The 21,405-nt window shown below is 38.4% G+C and overlaps 1 protein-coding gene across 2 annotated transcripts in view; it reads right to left on the bottom strand.

Moving 5' to 3' along the window:
* LOC139694392 (uncharacterized) overlaps positions 1 to 18,547 on the bottom strand; it is a 39,184-nt gene extending 20,637 nt beyond the window's left edge. The window contains exons 1-3 of one of the 2 annotated variants that reach the window (XM_071592922.1): positions 14,653 to 18,547; positions 4,249 to 4,438; positions 2,516 to 2,620 (exon numbers count right to left, since the gene is read on the bottom strand). In XM_071592922.1, coding sequence (XP_071449023.1) covers positions 2,516 to 2,620; positions 4,249 to 4,438; positions 14,653 to 18,511 — 4,154 coding nt within the window. In that variant the 5' untranslated portion in view covers positions 18,512 to 18,547. The remainder of the gene's footprint in view (positions 1 to 2,515; positions 2,621 to 4,248; positions 4,439 to 14,652) is intronic. The other variant, XM_071592923.1, reaches the window with a different exon arrangement.
* Positions 18,548 to 21,405: the final 2,858 nt, after the last annotated feature.

The following is a 21,405-nucleotide window of genomic DNA, read 5'->3' as shown; positions in this document are numbered from 1 at the left end:
TTATTTTCATTAATTATAGAATAAATAGGTTCAGCATTATAATACAATTAAAATTGAAATAAAAAATATGCAAAAATGCCTTTTGATTACTAATAATATTAGTTGGCTAATAAACAATCAAGACATTCACCTAACCCATTATTTTGGTGATATTAAGTACCCATTGTTGCACAAAACATAAATCCACCAACTAAGACTGGCAGTATCCAGTGAGATAATCACTGGATCCAGGATGGTGTAGTATCACATCTGATGCTAAAAAAAATGTTACAAAGACCGCTATAACTATTCACTATTAGTAAACAAACATGTGGAGGAGCTACAAAATGTATTTTCTAGATAAAAATACAGCAGTGATATTTGATCTACCATCATCTCATCATTTGAACAATTTGCTATATACATGACAAATAGTAATCTAAGTTAAGGAAGGTTTTGGATGGACACAACTATCAAGTAAATATTTTGTTACTCCTAACAAAACACAATCCAGCAACCTACTCTACATCAGGTCCCTCTTCATCTCTCGAGTACTTCCTTCTTCCCTTCATCCCATCCAACATCCCTATCATGTTCCTGCCCTTTCCTCGTTTGCCTAACATTCCCTGTTCTATTACATTCTTCAACATCCCACTGCTGATCAATATGCCCTTCATCCATTTTTCCTGCCTCCTTAGGATTTCTTCCAACAAACCTCTCTTCTTGCCCACCATACTAAGTACTTCCTCATTTGTTTTCCTTTCGGTTCATTGAACCTTCTCCATCCTTCTCCAAACCCACATTTCTAAAGCCTCCAATCTAAGTCTTCTTCCTGCTTCAGTGACCACGTTTTCGCACCGTAATAACTACACTCCATTTCAAAGTTTTGACAAGTGTTTTCTTAACATCCTTACTCAATGTCCCTGTCATCAATTTTTCAAAAATTACAATCAAACAGTCACTTTGCCAAGTGAAATTCTTCTCCTTACACCCCTACTACTTTGATCATGTTGGCCAAAAACACTTCCGAGATACATAAACTGTTCTCCCTGCTCTAGTTTTTGCCCTAGTTTTTGCTCTAGTTGGCTTTCGATATCCCTTCTTGATCTTTTCCCATTTTGCCTCGATAGTACTCAGCTCTTTGCTCTCATCCATGATTTTCTCTACGGCCTGCTGACACTCCTTCCTTGACAATCCAGTTAATGCTTCTACATTCCATTTCCTAACCCGCCGCCCTTAACTTATCTTTTTGAAATGGATGCCACATTTCATTACAACTAAATTGTGGTCAAAGTCCACATCAACTCCCAGGAAGCCAATTGATCACACTGTTCCTAAACCTGTGCCTATCCAGTATATAATCTAACTGATACCTTTCAGAGTCACCTGGAATTTTCCATGCATGAATACCTTCACCTTTTATGGCGTCTAAATCAAGTGTAGGTGATGACTAACCCCTGTCTCCAGCAGAACTCAATCGCTTTCTCCCCACGGTCATTCCTCTAGCCTAAACTGTAGTCCCCCACCTCATCACCATCTCTTCCTTAGCATATCGTCACATTCTGATCCCCCATCACTATCAAATGTTTCCCAGCAGGAGCACACGCGATTATGTTCTCTAACTGATCATATATCATATCGACCTCTTCCTCCTTATGGTTGCTTGGTGGCATGTATACCTGAACAATGACCAAGTTCGTCGGTTCCACCTTTATCTCTACTAGTAATATTCTGTCCATTACTTGTTCTATGTCGACTAGCTTCTTCCTACCTGTGTATTCAATATTATGGCAACCCCTCGTTGGCTCTTATCCCCACCACTGTACATTATTCTATAACTATCACTCCCGTAATCCCCGCTATCCTTCCACCTCACCTTGCTAAAATATCTATACTTCCCCTTTCCATTTCTCGCTTAATATTCTCTAATTTTTCTGTCCTCAACACAGTCCTAACATTCCAAGTTCCTATTCTAAGTAATTTGGATTAATTGAACTAACTAGTTCCTATTCTTCTTGTGCATCTTCAGTCCTGCTGCTCTCGGTTTTCCTTTGCAAGCTTTTTGTGAGATAATGACTTCGGAAGCCTTGCCTCTCCTGCTGCTGGGCACGACACAAGGCCAATTGCGCCGAGTCCCGTAGTCACCAGGACTCATATTTTTTATGTTTTACATCATTACATTCTCGAGAATGATAATTGAGGTGGTTTCCCGTTGCCTTCCTCAATAGTGTTTTTAACATGGCACCATCACTTACTGGCCGCCCCACTGCGGTCAGATGCCATTGCAGCCGCCTCACTGAAGAACAGACACTGCATGGACTACCTTTCGTTTGACTCCTAACCTTCAACCCATGGTTGACCCTACCAGAAGCAATTTCCATAACTCTCACCAGCACAGCTCTAGGGGGCTATTTACATATTAAAGGAAATTGGCTTTGTGATGTGAGTCATTACCACAGGAGAAAAGCAAAGGTTTTATCTTTCCTTTTGATTATATCTCTACCATCCATTTAAGTGGTATGAATAACTAACTCACGTCATTTTTGTCGATGCTGAAGAGGATGAACCAACAGAAGAAGCACCACAATCTGCAGCTGAATCTTGGGAATTTTTTACTAAATTTCGCCTATTGTTAGCATGCCTAGAAATAATTTGAAAAATTTAGAAAATTTTTAACATCTACCATAGAATATTGAACTAGGTTGAAGAAATTGTTATTCCATCTCTGAATTATTATAGGACTTAATAATATATATTAATTTACTATGCATAACTAGATTAATTGATTCCTGATCTTGAAATAATATTATTATTTGTTTGAAGAAGACTCTACAGTGAACAAATTTTCCAGCTGTCATATCATAATTAAAATAGAGAATTTAGCTTGGAAAAAATTTGGCTGAAATTCTCTTCAATCTCAATAATAAATGTCTACATGCACAACTGATCAAGCTCTGTATAAGTTTATCCATGGTAAACTCTCAATAGAGGTTAATAAGAATTGTGGCATTAGACAAAATTATACAAGCATAGAATTTTTAAATGTGCAGGAAACCCTATTTAGGCTTGATCCAGCAAAAGGGTCAGTAGTTTGTCAACACCTGGTCTATGAACAAGCACACAAATGGACATTATTGTATCAATGTCACGCTTCCTCCAAACTTCAGACGTTTTAAGTCTATAAGAGAAGAAATAGATTAATGAATAAATAATACAGAGTGGGAGTCAATTCACTTTGAGAATCCTGCAACATCAGACTGGCATACATACAGGGTTTGTCCAGAAAATAAGTGTACTGACTCCTGGCCTGGGCGCGCCGCTCCAGGCGCACCCAGCACCGCTCTGACGGGCTGCGATTGGAGGGGGGTATGTTGGCAAGCGACGCTGAAAAAGGCAGTCGGCTCTGAGCTGTGGTGTAGTGAGGAGCTCTGTTAACGCGAACCTCCACGCTCGACCCACGTCACGGAACGCGATGCCAAAGTTTTTGGAGCAGCGTTATTCCATCAAATTTGCGGTAAAGCTTGGGAAATCGTCTACCGAAACTGTCGGTATGATTGACCAGGCTTACCGGGAGTCAGCCATGTCCAGAAACATGATCTTTCGGTGGCACAAGATGTTCGTGGAGGGCAGAGAAGAGGTCGACGACGAGTCTTCGAGAGGTTCCCGATGATGCCTTCGCGGGAGCGTTCCAGGAATGGGAACGCCGCTGGAACAAGTGTATCGACTCACAAGGGTCCTATTTTGAGGAATATTAGCTTAAGATATGTAAAAGTGTAATAAATTTTTTTTCCTGAGCTCAGTACACTTATTTTCCGGACGAACCCTGTATTATATATAGAGTATTACATATTTTCATGATTACTCCTCTGATTAGTGACCTCATATCCAATTCCAGCTGATTCAAGGGCAAGTAGATGACATAAGTGTTCACTTCTTTTTAAAGGAGGCATATTTGTGTATCTGATATATATATATATATATATATATATATTGAATATATATATATATATATATATATATATATATATATATATATATATATATATATATATATATATATATATATATATATATATATATATATATATATATATATATATATATAAGAGTTATCATAACCTGAATTGCTGCAAAGGTCTCATATGATGGAATTCAAAGGTCTAAAACATCTTGTGGCATTCTTTGCCCCTTAAGGCAACTATCATTTAAGTTATAATGCAGAATTTATATAATATAAAATGAAAGCCCAATAATAACTATCCTACAAACCTTGTAACTGAACAGTTGATCTTAAGCCGAGCTAACTGTCTTGCAAGGACAGCAGCTGATTCATGCTGTCCCCCTGCTATTGCAGCTTCAAGTCGCCGAAGTAATCTTGCCACAGCTAATGTGTCTGGATTCAATTTCCCCTTTGCTTCTTGGTCTGTTAAGCTTCCTCCATCATCGGGTATTAAAGATGCTATGTCAATAAGAAAATAAAGTGACTTCAAATATATGATATATGCACTATAATACATTAATAGAATGACTCCAAATGATTTATCATTCTGACATTAAATGAGGTTGGACATAAAATGTATGAATAATGAAGAGTGTTCAGGATGTTACAGTGAATTTTATGAAGTGATAAAGAACCAAGAATATCTTTAAGCTAATAAATGCTATCATAACAGATATAATATTATAATAACACATATCACAGCACAATATCATCAATTATACAGTACTTCCAAATCAAGCTTATTGACACCACTTCACATAGTCCTTCTGAAGGCTGATAAATATCTAAATAATGGGACTTCAATAAGGGTATTTCTTAGTATAGATGAATGTATAAGTAATAGCTTTGAACACAGCTATTTGAGACAAACTGAAAGTCATGCCACGTGCACTATGCCTTCACTCAGCAATCACCTACTTCAAGAAATTGAAAGTATTTGGAAGTGCAAGTGCCTTCATGGTGTTAATACTAGGTAAAAATAGTTCATCCATGCCATTATTAGCAGCATGGATTCATGGTAAATAACATGACATCTTTATCATCATTTAAAAATGGTAATTTTGGGATAAAAGGAGGAAAAGGGTAACAAAATTCACTGGATAAAAAAATAGCTGCAGGAAGAGGGAAGGCTAATGTACTGACTTCCCACCCCAATTGACTGGGTTGGAATTTGAAGTGACAAGATACTTTGGGTGCTATGTGGAGAACACTCCAAGGGGAGCACGCCATCCATCGGATGGGATTTTAACTTGTGGAACCCTTTGCACGTAAAGCCAATGGTAGGCTAATGCCAATGCCAGGTTTTTCTCCACTCTTCTCTCACTCCCTGAACATCCTACCCCTACTAACTTACCCAATTATTTCTAATGGTGCAAAGGATGATAGCCATCAATTGCCTCCCCTAATAACTACTAAAATTGCTATTATGATGGCCATTAACGATTTAACAATTGAAAACCAGGGTGGTCACTCATCATCTATATTTCAATTCTAGATTTTTAACAGATTTTCCAAATAACATGTTTCTTTTCCCTATCATCTCTCAACATTTCATTCAAAAGCTTCAGGCCTATAGCAATTATTAAAATGATGGCTACAGTAATGTAATGATTTTAATAGATGCTTTCATGATGAAGTGCTTCAGCAAGTTTTATTTTTATAATCAGAAAATTTGGATTTCATCATTTTTAAATTATAAAAAATTATTCTTCTGGAAAACTAAGGTTACACCCAACATTGACTTTGATCATTTCTTTTCTATTATATCCATATAATCCAGCAGTTTATATCTAATATTAAACAGCAGTTTAATTTCAGCACTAGGTTAAGCTATTGCCTTAGTTAAGCATTAATGTATTTATTTATTGAAATGTAATGAAATAATTGACTTTGTAATTCCACACACATTCCACACACAGTTACGCCTGAGACAACATATTTATTTATTGGCCCAAAAACTGAAAAAAACACCTATTCACTGAGATTACTGAACCCCATACCACATTGCCAAATTTTCCAAAAATTAGGCTATTACCATGAATTTTTCAAGGAAATGAGTAATACCAAGTATTAGACATTTTCCCAATTTTCCCAACTTCATGTCAAAACTACCCTAATATTTAAATAAAAATTTCAGAAATAGGTTGGGTTGCTGGGTTTCAGTCCTCAGATATTTAAGAGCATCTTCAATCTTTCGTAAACTGAAAATCTGCATAGTGAGTAAAGATTATTTTTGGATTTCTTCCTCATTTTATTTATACTCACCAACTGTTGTATATTTCTTGATGAATTTCTTTGCACTGCATCTTTACCACATTGCTCTAAATATTAGTTTTACATAGAACTTGTTATATATCCTTTATGCACCTGTATTTTCTGGATGGATCAATAAATTAATAGCAATTAAAAATTATACACCTAATGCACAATTCAGTAATAAGAAATGTCACAAAAACACTCTGCTAATTGGTACAAGATCTGTTCCAAAAGTAGTAGGACTTATTTTTTCCCGGTTTCTCTGGCTGGGTTTAAGGAAGGGGAGTCTCAGGAAAGGCTGGGTGCTGGCGACAGTTGGCTCCCAGCCTTTGCAGATTGTGGATTGTTCATTTGCAAAACGTCTATTATGTGACCTTATAACTGTGTGTCATGAAATAGTTATTGGAGCAGTGCTACACCATTAAATTTTTGTGAATCTGGGCAAAACCAGGAAAGAGGCTCATGAAATGCTCAAGGCAGCTTATGATGATAATACCATGGGTGGATTGGGTGTTTTTGAGGGGCAAAAGTTGTTTCGGAGGGCAGAGATGATTTTGAAGATACCAAATGCTCAGGATGCCCTTGAACCTTAGAAAGTGACAAATATCTTGCAAGAGTGAAGGATTTGTTGGATAGGGATCACAGATTAAGTGTTTGCATGGTTTATGATGAACTCGGGTTCCCTAAAAATGATGCGAATTGACTTGCAACTGAAAACATGGGCATGAGAAAGGTGTGTGTGAAGTTGGACCTATGAGTGCTCTCAGACGAACTACAGGAAACTAGCATGCGGATCTTCCAAGAGCTTCTCAACCATGCCTCAGCCACTCTACAATCCTGATGTTGCCCCACCAGACTTCTCCCTTTTCCCTTGCCTCAAATCCATGCTGAAAGGACGTCACCACAGCTCGGTGGAATTGCTACAACAGGCCGTGACAAGGGAGTTTATCAGTATTCCGGGCACCCCCTTCCAGAAGGCATACAAGGCATGGAAAACCTGCTGGTAGCACTGTGTGGACGCAAAAGGGTGCTACTTCAAAGACTTTTGAGTGAATGTATCAATTCTGGCAATAGATTTTTGTTCGACTCAGTCCTACAACTCTTGGGTCAGATCTTGTATGCATAGTTAAAAATTGATCCAAAAAAATACAAAATGAGTAAAATCAAGTAAACCTATTCAAGTAATTGCAGTTGCAACATGAGCATACAACAAATATTTGGAGAGCATGATGCCTAAATTATCCTTAAAATGGTGTGCATAAAAACTGGGAGATTAAATAATGCAATTGAGAAATTTAATTGGAAATGGTTTATTTATCCTTCCAGAATTTTTAACAAAATTATCATCCATAATAGGAAAGGAATTTTTTCTGAGAATTCTTTACATCTCTCAAAAATAGGAAAATATTTAAATTTCACAAAACCAAAAATTAATAAACTGTAAACATCAGTTGCAATTACTAATTTCTTATCAAGTATGTATTTCAATAAACCAATATTCAACCCAGCATACTTTCCACCCTTCACTTAGTTCATGCCTATTCTTTCCCTATATCAATTTCATTCACCCAACATTTTCCCCTCTATCACAGTCTTCAAGATTCCATTCCACATAATTTGTTCTGCATCCACTTTTGGTGCCTTATTTAAATTTCTCCCAATGACATTTCATCCTCCCTTACCATGCCTGGAACTTATTTATTTGTTTTTCTTGCCTTCAATTTCACTATTCCCATCCTCCCGTGCACTTAAACCCCTAAAGCCTCAAATCCATGGCTATCCTCATTCCTCTCCAAAGACCAAATTTCTCAGCTGTAAAAAACTGAACTCCTTATCAACCCTTTCACTTTCTTTTCTTTACAAGTATAAATGAGGTCCCTGTCATGAACTCCGACTTCTTGAAAGATTCTTAACCTAACAAAATTCTTACTACTATGATATTAACACAACACTGTAATCAGAGCATTAATGCATAACGTTTCCTAAATACATGAATACCTCTACAATTAAATTAACAGTTGATTAATGGAGATGCCAGTGAAAAATATTGGCAAATCATTAATTTATTATCACCAATATACGTGAAAAGCTATCAGGACTAATATTGAAATTAAAGCCTTTATCATCCTTCATTGTGCATATTTCAGAGAGATAGTACTCTAGGTTCATGCGCAACCCATAGCCAAAAAGGCCAGATATAGGCTGGCCAGGTCTTCAATCTCTCCAATGAAAGGTTGTCAGTTTTCATAAAAGAAACATATGTTGCTCCTAGTTAATATGTTACTCCCCTTGGGCTGCAGTGTAGAGATGGCAGAAGAACTTGTGGAGTGATAGCCCATAGAGATTTAATGACAGGAGCACTGATTACTCCTGATATATTCACCATGCCAGAAATGTCAGAGGGACAAAATAGTCTTATCTAGCTGCCACACCTCAGAAAGGCAATTGCAAAGGCATCAGACTCCAGTAGGGTGGCCATTATAAGTGATGATGTCACATTAAAAACCCTATTGAGAATAGCAATGGGCAACAACCCCAATTATTTTTCCAATGAAATTTTGATGGATGAGTACAGGAATAATAGATCTTGGCAACTATGGAACTCAGCCCGATGGGGTGGGAATCAGAAACAGGAGGGGGGGGGCAATCCTTCTTTGGCTGTTATCAAATTAAATCCTTTAGATTTAAAGACAGAGGAGAGAATGAAATCATAGTTACATCAACATTCATGATGGTAAGGAGGTAAGTTGATATGAATTAAACTATTGTACTGAATAAAATTTAAGTAGAAGAGTAGCGAAAGCAGAGCAGGTAAGTGACTGAAAATCATTAGTGGAGATTGAAGCAAGTCCAAAAAAGCTAGTAGTCACCGGGAGGAAACGGCATAAATGTGAGTAAAAGTGTAATGGAGTTGGTTTTTTGATCAATTACAAATCATTTTTAAGGGGATGCAATAAAACAACAGAGATGGGACTGAAACAAACCGATGAGAGAAGGGGAAAGTATGCCTTAGAAACAAAATATGACTGTGGTGAGAAAAAAAGTGTTTTTCACTACAAGAGTTTTATAACAACTAATAACTAGTTCAAATGCCAACATAGAGGTAGATAAATAAGGAAAATGAAGAGACACGATTGAATGTCCCAGTTATGGCATATATATTTAGTATCGTTAGACATGAAATTAGGAGCCATTATTTTATACAGTTTCCTGGAGTAGAAGCTGATTATGATCATAATTCAGTTGGTTAGAAATGTAACTTAAAACTTGAAAGAATAAAAGAGGTAAAGAATGTGAAAAATGAAAATATAATCTTTGATGGAGATCAAAATTAAATGATCCCAAGAAGCACTGGATAACATTTTATCTGTTAGGGGTTGGGTGCTCAAAAATGGAAAGATCTTAAAAAAGTAATAACAATTCTTCCATTTGGTTAATTTTATTCTGCCTTTTCAAAATCAGCAAAATGCAAATGATATAGGGCCATAAATTCACACACATCAAAAGTAGTAAATATTAAGAATTAACAACAGCAGATTGCACACAATAGGGAAAACAATTCCTTAGGTGATGATTCTTTTAAGCTCTAGAGGGCAAGGTGAACACATGACACCACTGCTGTCATGAGAACAGTAATGAAAATCTGATGTGGCCAGCATACTACTCTCTTCATGATTTTTTGATGACTGATGATGATGGCAAAATTATTTATTGACAGTAACTTATTACATTATACAAGCTCAAAATAACCAAAAACCAATTAAAATCCATATAAGAACCACATTTTATAAAATTTTACATAGGACACAATGAACAGTGAATTTAATTTGAAATTTAAATCTTTTACTCTTATTACGGTTAAGTTCAAAGCTATTAATTCAATTATTTCATATTTTATGAAGAATGTGCACATGAAATGGTACTTCCTAAATATTAATACCACTTTCAATAAAAATCGTTCTCAGATGTCTCATGAAATGCAATTTTTTGTGCAGTGCCATTGCAACACACTGACAAAAGAGTTATCATATTTCCTACCTATTTTTAATGGTTTTTGGTGGTGAAGACACTGACAAAATATAAAAAGTTGGCCAAAATTTTTATTTAAGGCAGGTTAATTCATGCCAAAATCTAATGTTTGTCTACCCTTAATAAAAATGTTAAATTTAATATTTTGCGCAGCTCAGATTAATGATTTTTTAGTAATCATGCTGGCAAAAACCTACCATATACACACAGGCACACAGACACCCAAAAATGTGGAAAACATGCTCAGGGAGCCAATCTGCACAAACCAAATGCTATAATTTATTGACATCAATTCATTTAAATCACACTTCTTGAATTAAAATTGAACTTAACATTCTTCAATTAAACACGCGCAAAAGTATTTCATTTGATTTAAACACCACTTTAATAAGTTTTAAGAAGTATACATTTAAATCTTCTTTAAAACTCATTTAATACACAAAAAATGTTGAGTTTGATAAATCAAAATGTTTCCTAATTATGTTTAAAATACTAAAACTCCATAAATTACATATTACATAAATTGCATATCCATCAATAAATATTTTGGTATCAAGCTCTAAGTCTGTACGAGTGTTTGGCAAAACAGGGCCTATAGGTTTGTTTTGGGGGTCAGGCACTGTGACTCCTTGAGATTGTAACCCTGGAAAGGATAATAACTGTTTGAGCAGCAGAGTGATGAGGATGGAAGTGGAGGGGGAGAGGAAGAAGAGGAATACCAAAGAGAAAATGGGGAGGTTGTAGAGAGCAGGATCTAAGAGAGAAGGGTTTGACAAAGGATGAAATTCAAGACCAAGAGAATTGGAGAGGATAGCTCAGAAATAGTAACCCCATATAAAAGCAAAGCAAGCAACAGCTGAAGAGGATTTTATAAAACAGCTGTTGCTTGGACAAAATATCATTATCCTTCCTCATCAAATTATTTTTACCATCAAACCATGAGTTGAACTGCCACAAGTTACATCACCAATTTTTTGGCAAAAAAATTCATTTCAAAAGTTGATCACTCTTTAGCAAAAAATTCCATCAATTTATGGGCCATTACAGGTGATTAAAAATATGCAGAGAGAATTTTCCAAACTATCCCAACATCACCTATTTCAAGATACAATAGCTATTGCCATCATGTGTTAAAGTTCAAGTACCTTTGGATACAGTCCCTGATTTTTTAAATAATAAAATAGAAAGTATACAAAAAAGAGGAATATCTGTAAGAGTCCAGAGAGTTGTTTAAACCATTTTTCATTACATTGGTTTCCCCGAGGAAAACCAGTTTTTACCAACAAATCTACTACTCTATTTTACATACATTTTAAAAATAAAGATCAAATTAATTAATGCAATATGGCTACTGAATTGCCACAATTTGGCTTTAAATACCTGACAAAAAATCAAAACTATTATATTCTCTGAAAATAAAATTGAGCAATAATATTTAATTTAAAATGAGTAATGTATTTTAAACAGGAAATCTATTAGTAAATGACAATAGTAGAAGCAAATTAGTCTAAAATCAGTTAAGAAGTTGTTAAGCAGAAAATTTAATGGTGACTACTCTAGAAAAATTCTGTCAGGGGAACATCAAATCAGCATTCTCTTTCAAAAACTTAGATAATAGAGCACGCTACCTTCTCAGCCAACTACAATGTAAAACAAACAGAAATGTTCTCTTGAATATGTACCACCATGAATTTAACACACAATTTATGCAGCATAAATCTGAGGGGATGTTCACTGGAATGGAAACACATATTTGGAATGCAACATGTGACAATTAAGGTTATTTCTAGTGAATGCCACAACTCTCTCCAGACCACTCAGTGTTAATTCGTAAACTTTTTCTGCCCTTTATTCTCACATTCAATTTCATCTATGGCAGATAGACATTTCTGATTATTTTTCTGCTCATTCTGGTATACATGATCAGAACAGGAGAAGAAAGCTACCTCCGATTAGACCCATTTGAACAAAGATTAAACTTTAATCACAAGAAATGCACCATGCTTAACAATAAATTACCAGGGAGTTTAAGGGGATCAGTTATATTAATAGTTCTACAACACCTATGAAAAAGTCCTGACATAAAAAATGCATTGTTGAAAATTAATATTTAAAAGACAAGCTATAAAAGACACTACTTTGTCCTGTTAACTTTTTCATTTATACTTTTATTTATTTAATTATTTTTGTACTGTACTATAATTGCATTGTTTCTGTTCAATGTATATAATATATTGACACATGTGCCTGAATCCATGCATTTAATGACTGACGTTTTTGAGCAAATAAAATGTAATTATGGCGTACATTTTGAGGCTACCCTTACAACTATCAAGTGAATTTACCAATCTACCATACTATAGTTAGCAGATAGTGAGACAACTAGATGGAGATGTAAGGTGTGAAGCAAGAAAGTGTACTCAGGGAAAAATTATTCATTGAAAATAAACAATTACACTTGGATGGTGTATTTTAAAATGTATGAATACAACGTTTAAGTGTTATAACATGGTTATGAAATACCAACCAAATTACCCTGAAACATGTGAAGATACTTTGGTTAGGCCACTGGATCCAGAAAAAATTTACCTCCAGAAGTGGAACTTTATTGCAGAGTATTGAGTTGTTTTGTTAGGAGAGACAAAAGAAATATTTGGTTGTTGTTTCCATTCAAAACATACCTTAAATGGTAAATTACCTATATTAATAACCCAAATGAGAAGGCAGTAAAGGTAGAGAACACAAGTATTGACTTATCAACACTTATATCATCCCATAAATGGATACATTTGCTTTAATGGCTGTAGTACTGCCATGTGAAAGGCAATAGAAAACAATATCAAATCAAATCCCCAAATCAATATTTCAAAGAGTAGCAGCTCATCCACTCAGTTCTTTTGAAATTTTGAGTTTGCTTGTTGTGCTTCCAAACATATGACAATATGTAGAGATGTGATGTGATATTTTCATGAGGTAGATGGAGAACTGGGAGATGGAGTCCCTCTCCAGATTGGGAGAAAAAGGAAAAAATTGTCTACAATGTCTGATGAATACGAAGGAAAGTTATTTGAGTTTAAGGATTTCCTATATGATCCTGATTCACACAACAACTTAATTTCCCAGGGGTAGATGAAAGAAAAAGGAATCAAGGATTTTGATAAGAGATAATATGCACAAAGTTTCAAGAATTTTTTATATCACAACTGTGGACAGCATTACAACTAGTGACAAAAAAGAAGAATATGACAGTAGAAAGGAGGGAGCCTCAAATGTTTCCTTCTTGACCTGGCATAGTCGGCTAGGGTATACAAAGGAGAAATCTTTGTCAAAATTAGGTGTTGCATGGACTGAGTGAGAGAAGAAATAAGATGGAAGAAGCAGAGAGCATGCCACACATCCATGGGAAGATGAAGCAGGACAAATTTCAAATCATGGTACGTGTCAAATGTGGCTATAGAGAAAATGTGTGATGTCCTTTCATAGTTTAAGACCTTTAAGGAGGATTCTGAAAAATATCAATAGAAGAAGGTTAAGGAGTCACAAAGAGATCAAGGAGTATATGGGGGCAACTTTCAAAAATATTTTGAGAGAAATGTGATTGAACATCGGAATTCAGTGTTATACCTCACAGCAGAATGAGCTAGCTGAGCACATAAACCTCACTCTCTGCAATGTCATAAAATCAAGGCAAAGAGTCCTCCTTCATTTGTATATATGTGTGTCTGTGTGAAAATAAATGTGCATTAACTCATAGTTTCTCTCCTCATAACTCTATATTACAATCCCAGGATCTGGCACTCTACTCTGGAACACCATTAAATAGGTCCATCATATTATACAATCAAAATTAATACAAAATAGGAATAATTAATTAGCAATTTTATTTGAGAAAAAAATCATGTCCTTCATGAAATGAGGTGAAAGAAGCATGCAAGGATAGGTTATCATGGGGAATGTGAGTAAAGAGAGCAATGTGAAGGGTATGCACGTATGTATACATGTAAAAATTCATGAAATTCATCCATTTGAAAATATTTTTATAATATAACCAAAGAAAATCCATGCATAATTGAACAAAGACATAATACACTGTTTCACAATGTTTCATTTTTAATGAATCCATGCCAAAAATAATACTGCTAAATTATTCTATTAATAACCTAAGATTTAACTTGTTAGTAACATACCATGGGAGTTAGTGGCTTCCTTGAGATGAGGCAGCAAACACTTCACATTTTCCTCAGTACTGCTCATGCAGAACAGAGGGAAGCCTTTGAAGATGGAACTGCTGAAGCCAAACCAGGTCACAAACAATGGCTAAACCTTTGACATGCCTTCCATAACACAGGAAACTCAACCTCTGCACCACAGACCATCAGTGCTTCTACCTTTGAACTTGGCCAAGCCTTTTGGGAGTGTCAGTTGTGCAGCAAGTCGATCCTCCTCATCTTTATTATCTTCTGACCCCGTGGAATAGCCCTGTGCAGGCTGACTGGATGACACTGGAGGACATGGTATATCGGCTTCCACTGCTTTACCTCTTGGCAGCCCATCGCTCATGGGATGTGAGGAGTCCTGCCGAGGAGAAGGAAAGGGCCCAGCTGGGGGAATGCCCTGTGATGTTTGCTGGACCTGCCGAACGGCACCACTCGCACGGACCCTCCCGGGTGGGGGAAGGTTGGCATACAGGTGGACAGGGCGGCCATTTGCTTCTGTCTTGGTTGCCTCGATGCTCGCAAATTCTCCTGCCTGGATTAGTTCAAAGGTGCCTGCGCCAATAACCTTTCTCTTTAGAGAGGTATACAAGATGCCATCTTTGATTACTACCTCACCCTTATTGATGGTGGACAATGAGGGGGCAGAAGGGGAGGAAGGATATGGGGGCCTACTTATGGAAGAAAGAATGCTCTTGTGTGGAATACCACCAGTGGGAGGGATTCTACGCACTATAGCTGCACTAGTTTGAGCTGAAGATGAAACTTTAGTTCCTGGAGACAGCGGATGGGGTCGGACATTAATATTCTCATACAATGTCTCAGTAGTGACTAGATATGCTTCCACAACTTTTTCTGGTGGATTTGGAGAGGTCAATGGCATTTCTTCATTGATTGGTTTCTTTTCAGGAGGAATTCTTTTTATGGCTCCTTTTGAGCGATGGGAATGAGGAAGAGAATTCTTCATCTCCTTAAGCATGTCTCGCAATTTCTGTTTTTCTTCACTGGCCATTACTCCCTGCTTTGCTTTGCTAAGGGTGTCCACAGACACTGAAGCCAGTTTGACACTCACTTTTTTCTTTCCTGATCCAATTCCAGAAGTGTCATCATCAGGCTTATCGGGGTTATCATTTACAAAAACCTTTTTGTTAGCTGTTTTCTTTTCTGAGATTTCCTCGACATCAGCTGTGTTATCCTCCACTTTTCCACCCACAGAGAGCTGATTATCTTCCTTTGAAGAAGCTTTCTCACTCAATTCTTCCTTATTGAGTGAAAAAAATGCCAGACGAGCCTTCCGAACTTCATCTATATCAGCTGTGACATCTTTTTCATTATCAACCACAGAAGTTCTGTCTGTTCTCTTTGCTGCATCTTTCATCTGGTGATTTTCACCACCCCCAATAAAATTAGGGACAAGAAATTCCTTTTTGACCATCACATCTCCTGAAATAGATTCAGATTTAGTAACAGCTGATTTGCTTTCTTTTGTGGACACAATGGATTGTGCAACTGTGGTTTTACTTTTATCAACAGTCTTATTTTCTTCTTTCTTTGGAAAATATTTTTGAAGCTCTAACTCCCAATTTATATTCGAGCCACCAACCTTTAACTCTGATTTTGAATTTTCATCACTAACTTTGGAAATGATATTACTCTTCGCTTCAAGACCACCAGAGGAATTTTTGTCAATTCCTCCCTGGGATGACCTCCACATGTTACACGCGTCACAAGTAAGTCTCCACTTAGGGTTCTCTAATGTACATCGAGGACACACCCAAACCTTAGGAGGATCCTCCTTTGCGGGAGAAGAAGACACTATACTTGTATCTGATGACTTTGATTCAATAGCAGTTACTTCAACTTTATCAGATCCAATTGAATTCACTCCAGTTCTCGCAGCCCTGCGACCATTAAGTCTAGCACGATTAGCATCTAAGACTAGAGCCTGTACCGTCTCAGCAGTACTACGCTTCCTCTCTTCTTCTTCTTCATCTGAATTTTCTTCTTCTATTGCTACTGGAGCAGTTGTGCAAGAAAATGAAGAAGAAACCCTTTTCTCATTGCTCACCATAACCGAACCTCCACTTATTGAGTTGAATAAGGAAATCAGATGCTTTGTGTTACCTTTGGTTTGGAATGAATCTTCCTCAGCAGAATGTGTAGCTAATAGAGAAGATTCTGGTTGGGCCACACCTCCAGACCATGCAGCAGCTAGTACAGAGGGTAACTCAGGTTCAGTATAGAATTTCTCATCTTCTGCTGATGCTGCTTCTCTTTCTTTTTTCCTTTCCTCACTGACAATGGCTGCTGCCTCTCGGTCTAGTTCACTAATATTTGCTAATAAGGATATCACTTGTGAGCGTCTCTTCCCTTGTTCCCCCTGGTCCCCACCCACATCACTCCCTACATCATCCACAACACGCTTGTTCGAAATCTCTGGACTATTTGTAACACCTAATATTCCACCTGGCCTCCTATATCCCACTTCAGGCATCCAATCATCATCATCTTCATCTTCACCTAAACCACCGACATCCTCTTCATCCCTTTTCTTCCAAGGTCTTCTCTTTTCAAGACTCTTGAAGAAAGATGGTGTAGGCGACTGCCCAGAGTCTTTTTTGGCAGCAGTAGGGGAATCGCGCAATACACTTTTCCTTTTATACCAGGGCCGAGGGGAAAGAGTGGCTTTGTGCTCGGAAGCAGTATTTCCCATAGCACTTTCATTAATCTTCTCCACTGATGGCAACAACTGTCCTTTCTCTAACCTCAAATAGTCATTCCTATTGAAATTACTAGGGACATCTCCCACACGAGGACTCCCAGGTGGGCTGCCCATCCCCCTTGCTGCTGCCACATTATTACCTCCCATTGAAACCTTCCCTCTTTCTGCATGAGCACGCAGCATAGCTATGTTAGCAATCAGGCGTCTCCTTTCATCTGGAGACAGATGACCCCCTTCACCAAAAGCACTCCTTGATCCATCAGCAGCCTGAACTTCTTTGTCCTCCCGAACACATGCATTCACGGGGGGAGGGGGAGCGGCCCTTTTTCTTCGGCCAAAGGAACCATAACGGGGTGAAGTTGGAGGAGTGCTCTTAACAAGCGGAGTTTTATGAGACTGGACTTCTTTAGGCTGGGGTTGAACTAAAGCAGTAGGGGTCACAGGGGAATGTGATTGTGGAGGAGGGGGAGCCTTCCGCTTTCCCTTGACATGACAATAGCCCCCTCTAGTCCTAGATTCACTAGCACTTCGTCGATGTCTCGAGTCCCGTGAACCCTGCTCAGGTCTTTCAGTATTCTTACCAGGATGCTCCAGGGTGTTTGGCAGACTAAGGTCAAAACCAGGAGGCAGAGGAGCTCTCCTTTTCTTTCGACCAAAACTAGAAGTTCGTGACCTCAGAGATCCCTTCTGACCTGCTTTCACAACACTCTTTTCCAAAGTTGACCGTTCGATTTCTTCTCTTTCACCTTCCACATCTTCTGCAACATCACTCGACAGGAGTATGACTTTTCTCTTCTGTTCAGGAGTTGGCTCTACTTCAAAATCATGAAGACGGTATTTGCGTCTCAAAGTTAAATCTTGATCTAAATGGCGACTCCTCTCCCTTAACCTTAGCCTATGGCGATAAGTATCTGTGTCTGGACCAGTTTCGATTCCTAACTCAAAGTGATTCACTCCCCGGTTGAGGTAATCCGTAGGGGGGACAAAAGCAAAGCTACTAGTGCTGGCAAGTGTATCAACACTCGACCATGTGCCAAATTTTGATGGAAGGCGAGGCGAAGCAGGGAGGTCTAAAACTTCATCAAATGCCTCTTCTCTCTCTGCTTCTTCTTTCTCACAATCTCGGCTACACTCTGCCTGGCCTTCTTTCCCCCTCTTGAACCATCGGAGAAAAGAGAAAAAACCACTCCTCCGCTGTGTCGAGTTAGTCCCATAAGAGCCCTCTCCTTCCCCCACTGACGACAAACCTCCTACTCTTCCACTCACACTCTCCACCTGACCCACGGGGCCTACTGCTCCAACCCCAGTCATAGCAGTCCCCCCACTGCCATCACTTGTCTCAACTCTATCCCTTCCCTCCCTCCTCCTCCTCCTCCTATGAGGAACCGTATGAGAATACTTCACTAAATCCCCCTTCCCCAAAACTTTCCCACCCACCTCTTCATATAGGTGCTCCACAACAGGTCCTTGGGTTTCACCTGCTGTATGGTCTATGGCATCATACCATTGGTATGTGCCATTGGTTTCCTGCTCCTCTTCATCATTGGGAGTAAGCACTGTATTCCCTCTTTTCTTTGGCTTTACTACCTCCTCTTTGGTAACGGGAACAAGAGTAGATGGCTGAAAGCAGATCACAAGTAAGCATCAGGGAGCACAACATTTTTTCAACAGCACTCAGCTTCAATTAGTCAAAAAAAGTGACAGTGGTTAAAGGATATAAGGAGAAGGAGAGGAAAATAAAGACTCAAAACTCAACTCACATCTTTCCCCAGCTCAGTGTTATTCTCTTTGAGTTCTTTCCTTGCCTCATTTTTCAGTACTTTCTGCTCTTTCTTCTCCCTCCTTTTCTTGAGTGCATCATTGTGGACCTGGTTGAACTCTTCCTCCAATTCCTTTAGCCACAGCTTTTCACCTGCACAGACGCATGAGATTGATCAAAAGTGTACGAGACTTTTTGGCAGATAGCCATTTAGAGGGGTGTAGGTTTCCATTTCTTATCCATTCACCCCTCACCCCCCTTCAATCCGAAGTTTAAAAAAAAACGCCCAGAATCGGCATGTGAATGGAGCAAGATTGAAGGAAGGAAAGAGGGAAGAATAAGATGGACTTGGAGGAAGAGAAGGAAGTTAATGACTTTAGATGAGTCGGCTCCCTCCCGACACCCACGAGGGAGGAAGGGGAGGGAAGGAGTGGGGTGGGGAGTGGGAGAAGGGGTGGGAGGAGGCGAGAAAACGCGGGGAGTGGCTGAGAAGTGGTGTCGGGTGCTGGAAAAAAACATGATTTTCGGAGGGTGGTGGCGGAATGTGGCGGGAGGGACAAGGGGAAGTATTTGAACAGTGTGGTGAAGGGGAGTGGGGCTGGTACGGAGTGAAACGGCGGAGGGGTGGAAGGGAGGGAAAGTACGGAAAAAACGCGGGATTAGTGAAGGCGAGGGGGAAGGAAGGGGGACTGGCGAGGGGGAGAAAGGGAGGCAGAGATGATGCTCCTAACATGCTAATTTTAGTTTCTGCCTTCCAGACCTCCTTCAAATCGGAGGAAAATCCCTTTGCAAAGCATTAGCGGCCTAAACGCACGGCAGTATGGCCGAGGTTCATAGACATCACCAAACTACTATCTCCATCACATGAACTTGAATGCGACAAAAGCAAATCGTGACTCATTCCCAAAATGAATTCTGAAAATTGCACTTGGGTGAAACCCCCAGCCGAAAATCTAAAATTACGCTCCCTGAACGCTGCGACGCCCATGAGTAAACCTGAGCCTTAACGACACAAATTAACCAAATAAACTATGATAATTCGCCGTTTACAAAAGAAAATTTATGACGAAGATAGCCTATAGAACAAGCTTATGCATTACTTCACTTAATAGTCAACAGAAAATTACTTTCAGGTCACGTAGGTCATATATTCCACGCTTAAGTTGAAAAGATGAGGAATCTAAGTGATATCAATCCTAAGTTAAAGTAAATTATTTGCCGTTGATGATATTGAGGTCGTTATTGGGGAAGATTTGAATCCATTTCCAATCTACGATAAGAACCCTTTACCGCCTGACGTCTATAGACGTTGAGGATTTTTCGATTAAAACTAACGCCGCGAAATTCCACCTTCTTCTCACTCGGTCCACAAGTGACTTAGGGACACACTTAGTACGTGAGCATGTCAGTGAGGATTTGGAGCGTGGTTGGCTCGGGAGGAGGGAGTGTTGAGGCACTAACATTCCAGTTTATTCATGAGGCAAAGCTTAGATACTACTTTATTACACCAATTACCGGAAGCGGAAATAGTAGATCTTGTGCACTTACTCTCGGACATTTTGCAGAGAACTAGAATTTGGTTGACTTACTAACATTAAAGCGCCAGTTTTTATACTTTTAGGGAAACAAATAACTTTACATAGGGAGAATACATGAAACTACATAATTATAGTTTCACTTGGTTCTAACAAAGGCAACTTTCTCCTCGATTGCTAGCATGAATCACGAAGAAAACGCATTGTTGATTGGAAACCAACAGCTGATTGGCAAAGTTTCCGTCTACCGCAATTTAAAAAAAGTCGCATGACGTCACACAATAAACGTCGCCATTATTCCTATTCCTGCAACACGAGTAACGTCTCTAGACAAAAGATTGGCGCAGGCATAGGAAAATACGCCAACATTTCAAAGGACCAGAGTACAAAATTTGAAATTAAGTTTACTTATCTTCATTAAAAAATCATCACATCACAGTGCCGGCTTCTTCAGTGCCTTGACTTCATAAAAGACATGCTTTACAAAGCAGATAAGTATGCAATAATAAATGTGGCCTCCTAAAGTCAATGCGAAATGAAGGCAATAACCGAAAATATGGTGCTACATACATATGGATGTAATGGTATTCCGAAGACTAGTATACAACGGTTAATGCACAAATACTTAACAACCGTCACTCGTAAATGCACTCAATGAGGGTAAATATTTAAGAGTCACTGATTTACGTGCTTCGGCGGAAAAAGTAAAAGCCTAAAACAGGCTTAACTTCAAACAAAACTTCAATTAACAGTTTAGCATACATAGTTGAAGACAGTAATTCTTGGACTAAGGTAAAATGGGAAATGCACTGATCTGAATGCTGAAACAATATTGGAAATATGAATCGTATAAAAAACTCCTATCGAATAATCTCTCCCTCTCGAGCTCAAGAGTATCAATGCCATACCTA

The sequence above is a fragment of the Hetaerina americana genome, unplaced genomic scaffold, assembly GCF_022747635.1.
Source record: "Hetaerina americana unplaced genomic scaffold, ioHetAmer1.1.p SCAF_5, whole genome shotgun sequence".
NCBI classification, from domain to species: domain Eukaryota; kingdom Metazoa; phylum Arthropoda; class Insecta; order Odonata; family Calopterygidae; genus Hetaerina; species Hetaerina americana.
Note: the sequence above shows the minus strand (reverse complement) of the source record. Positions and strands in the feature narration are given on the sequence as shown.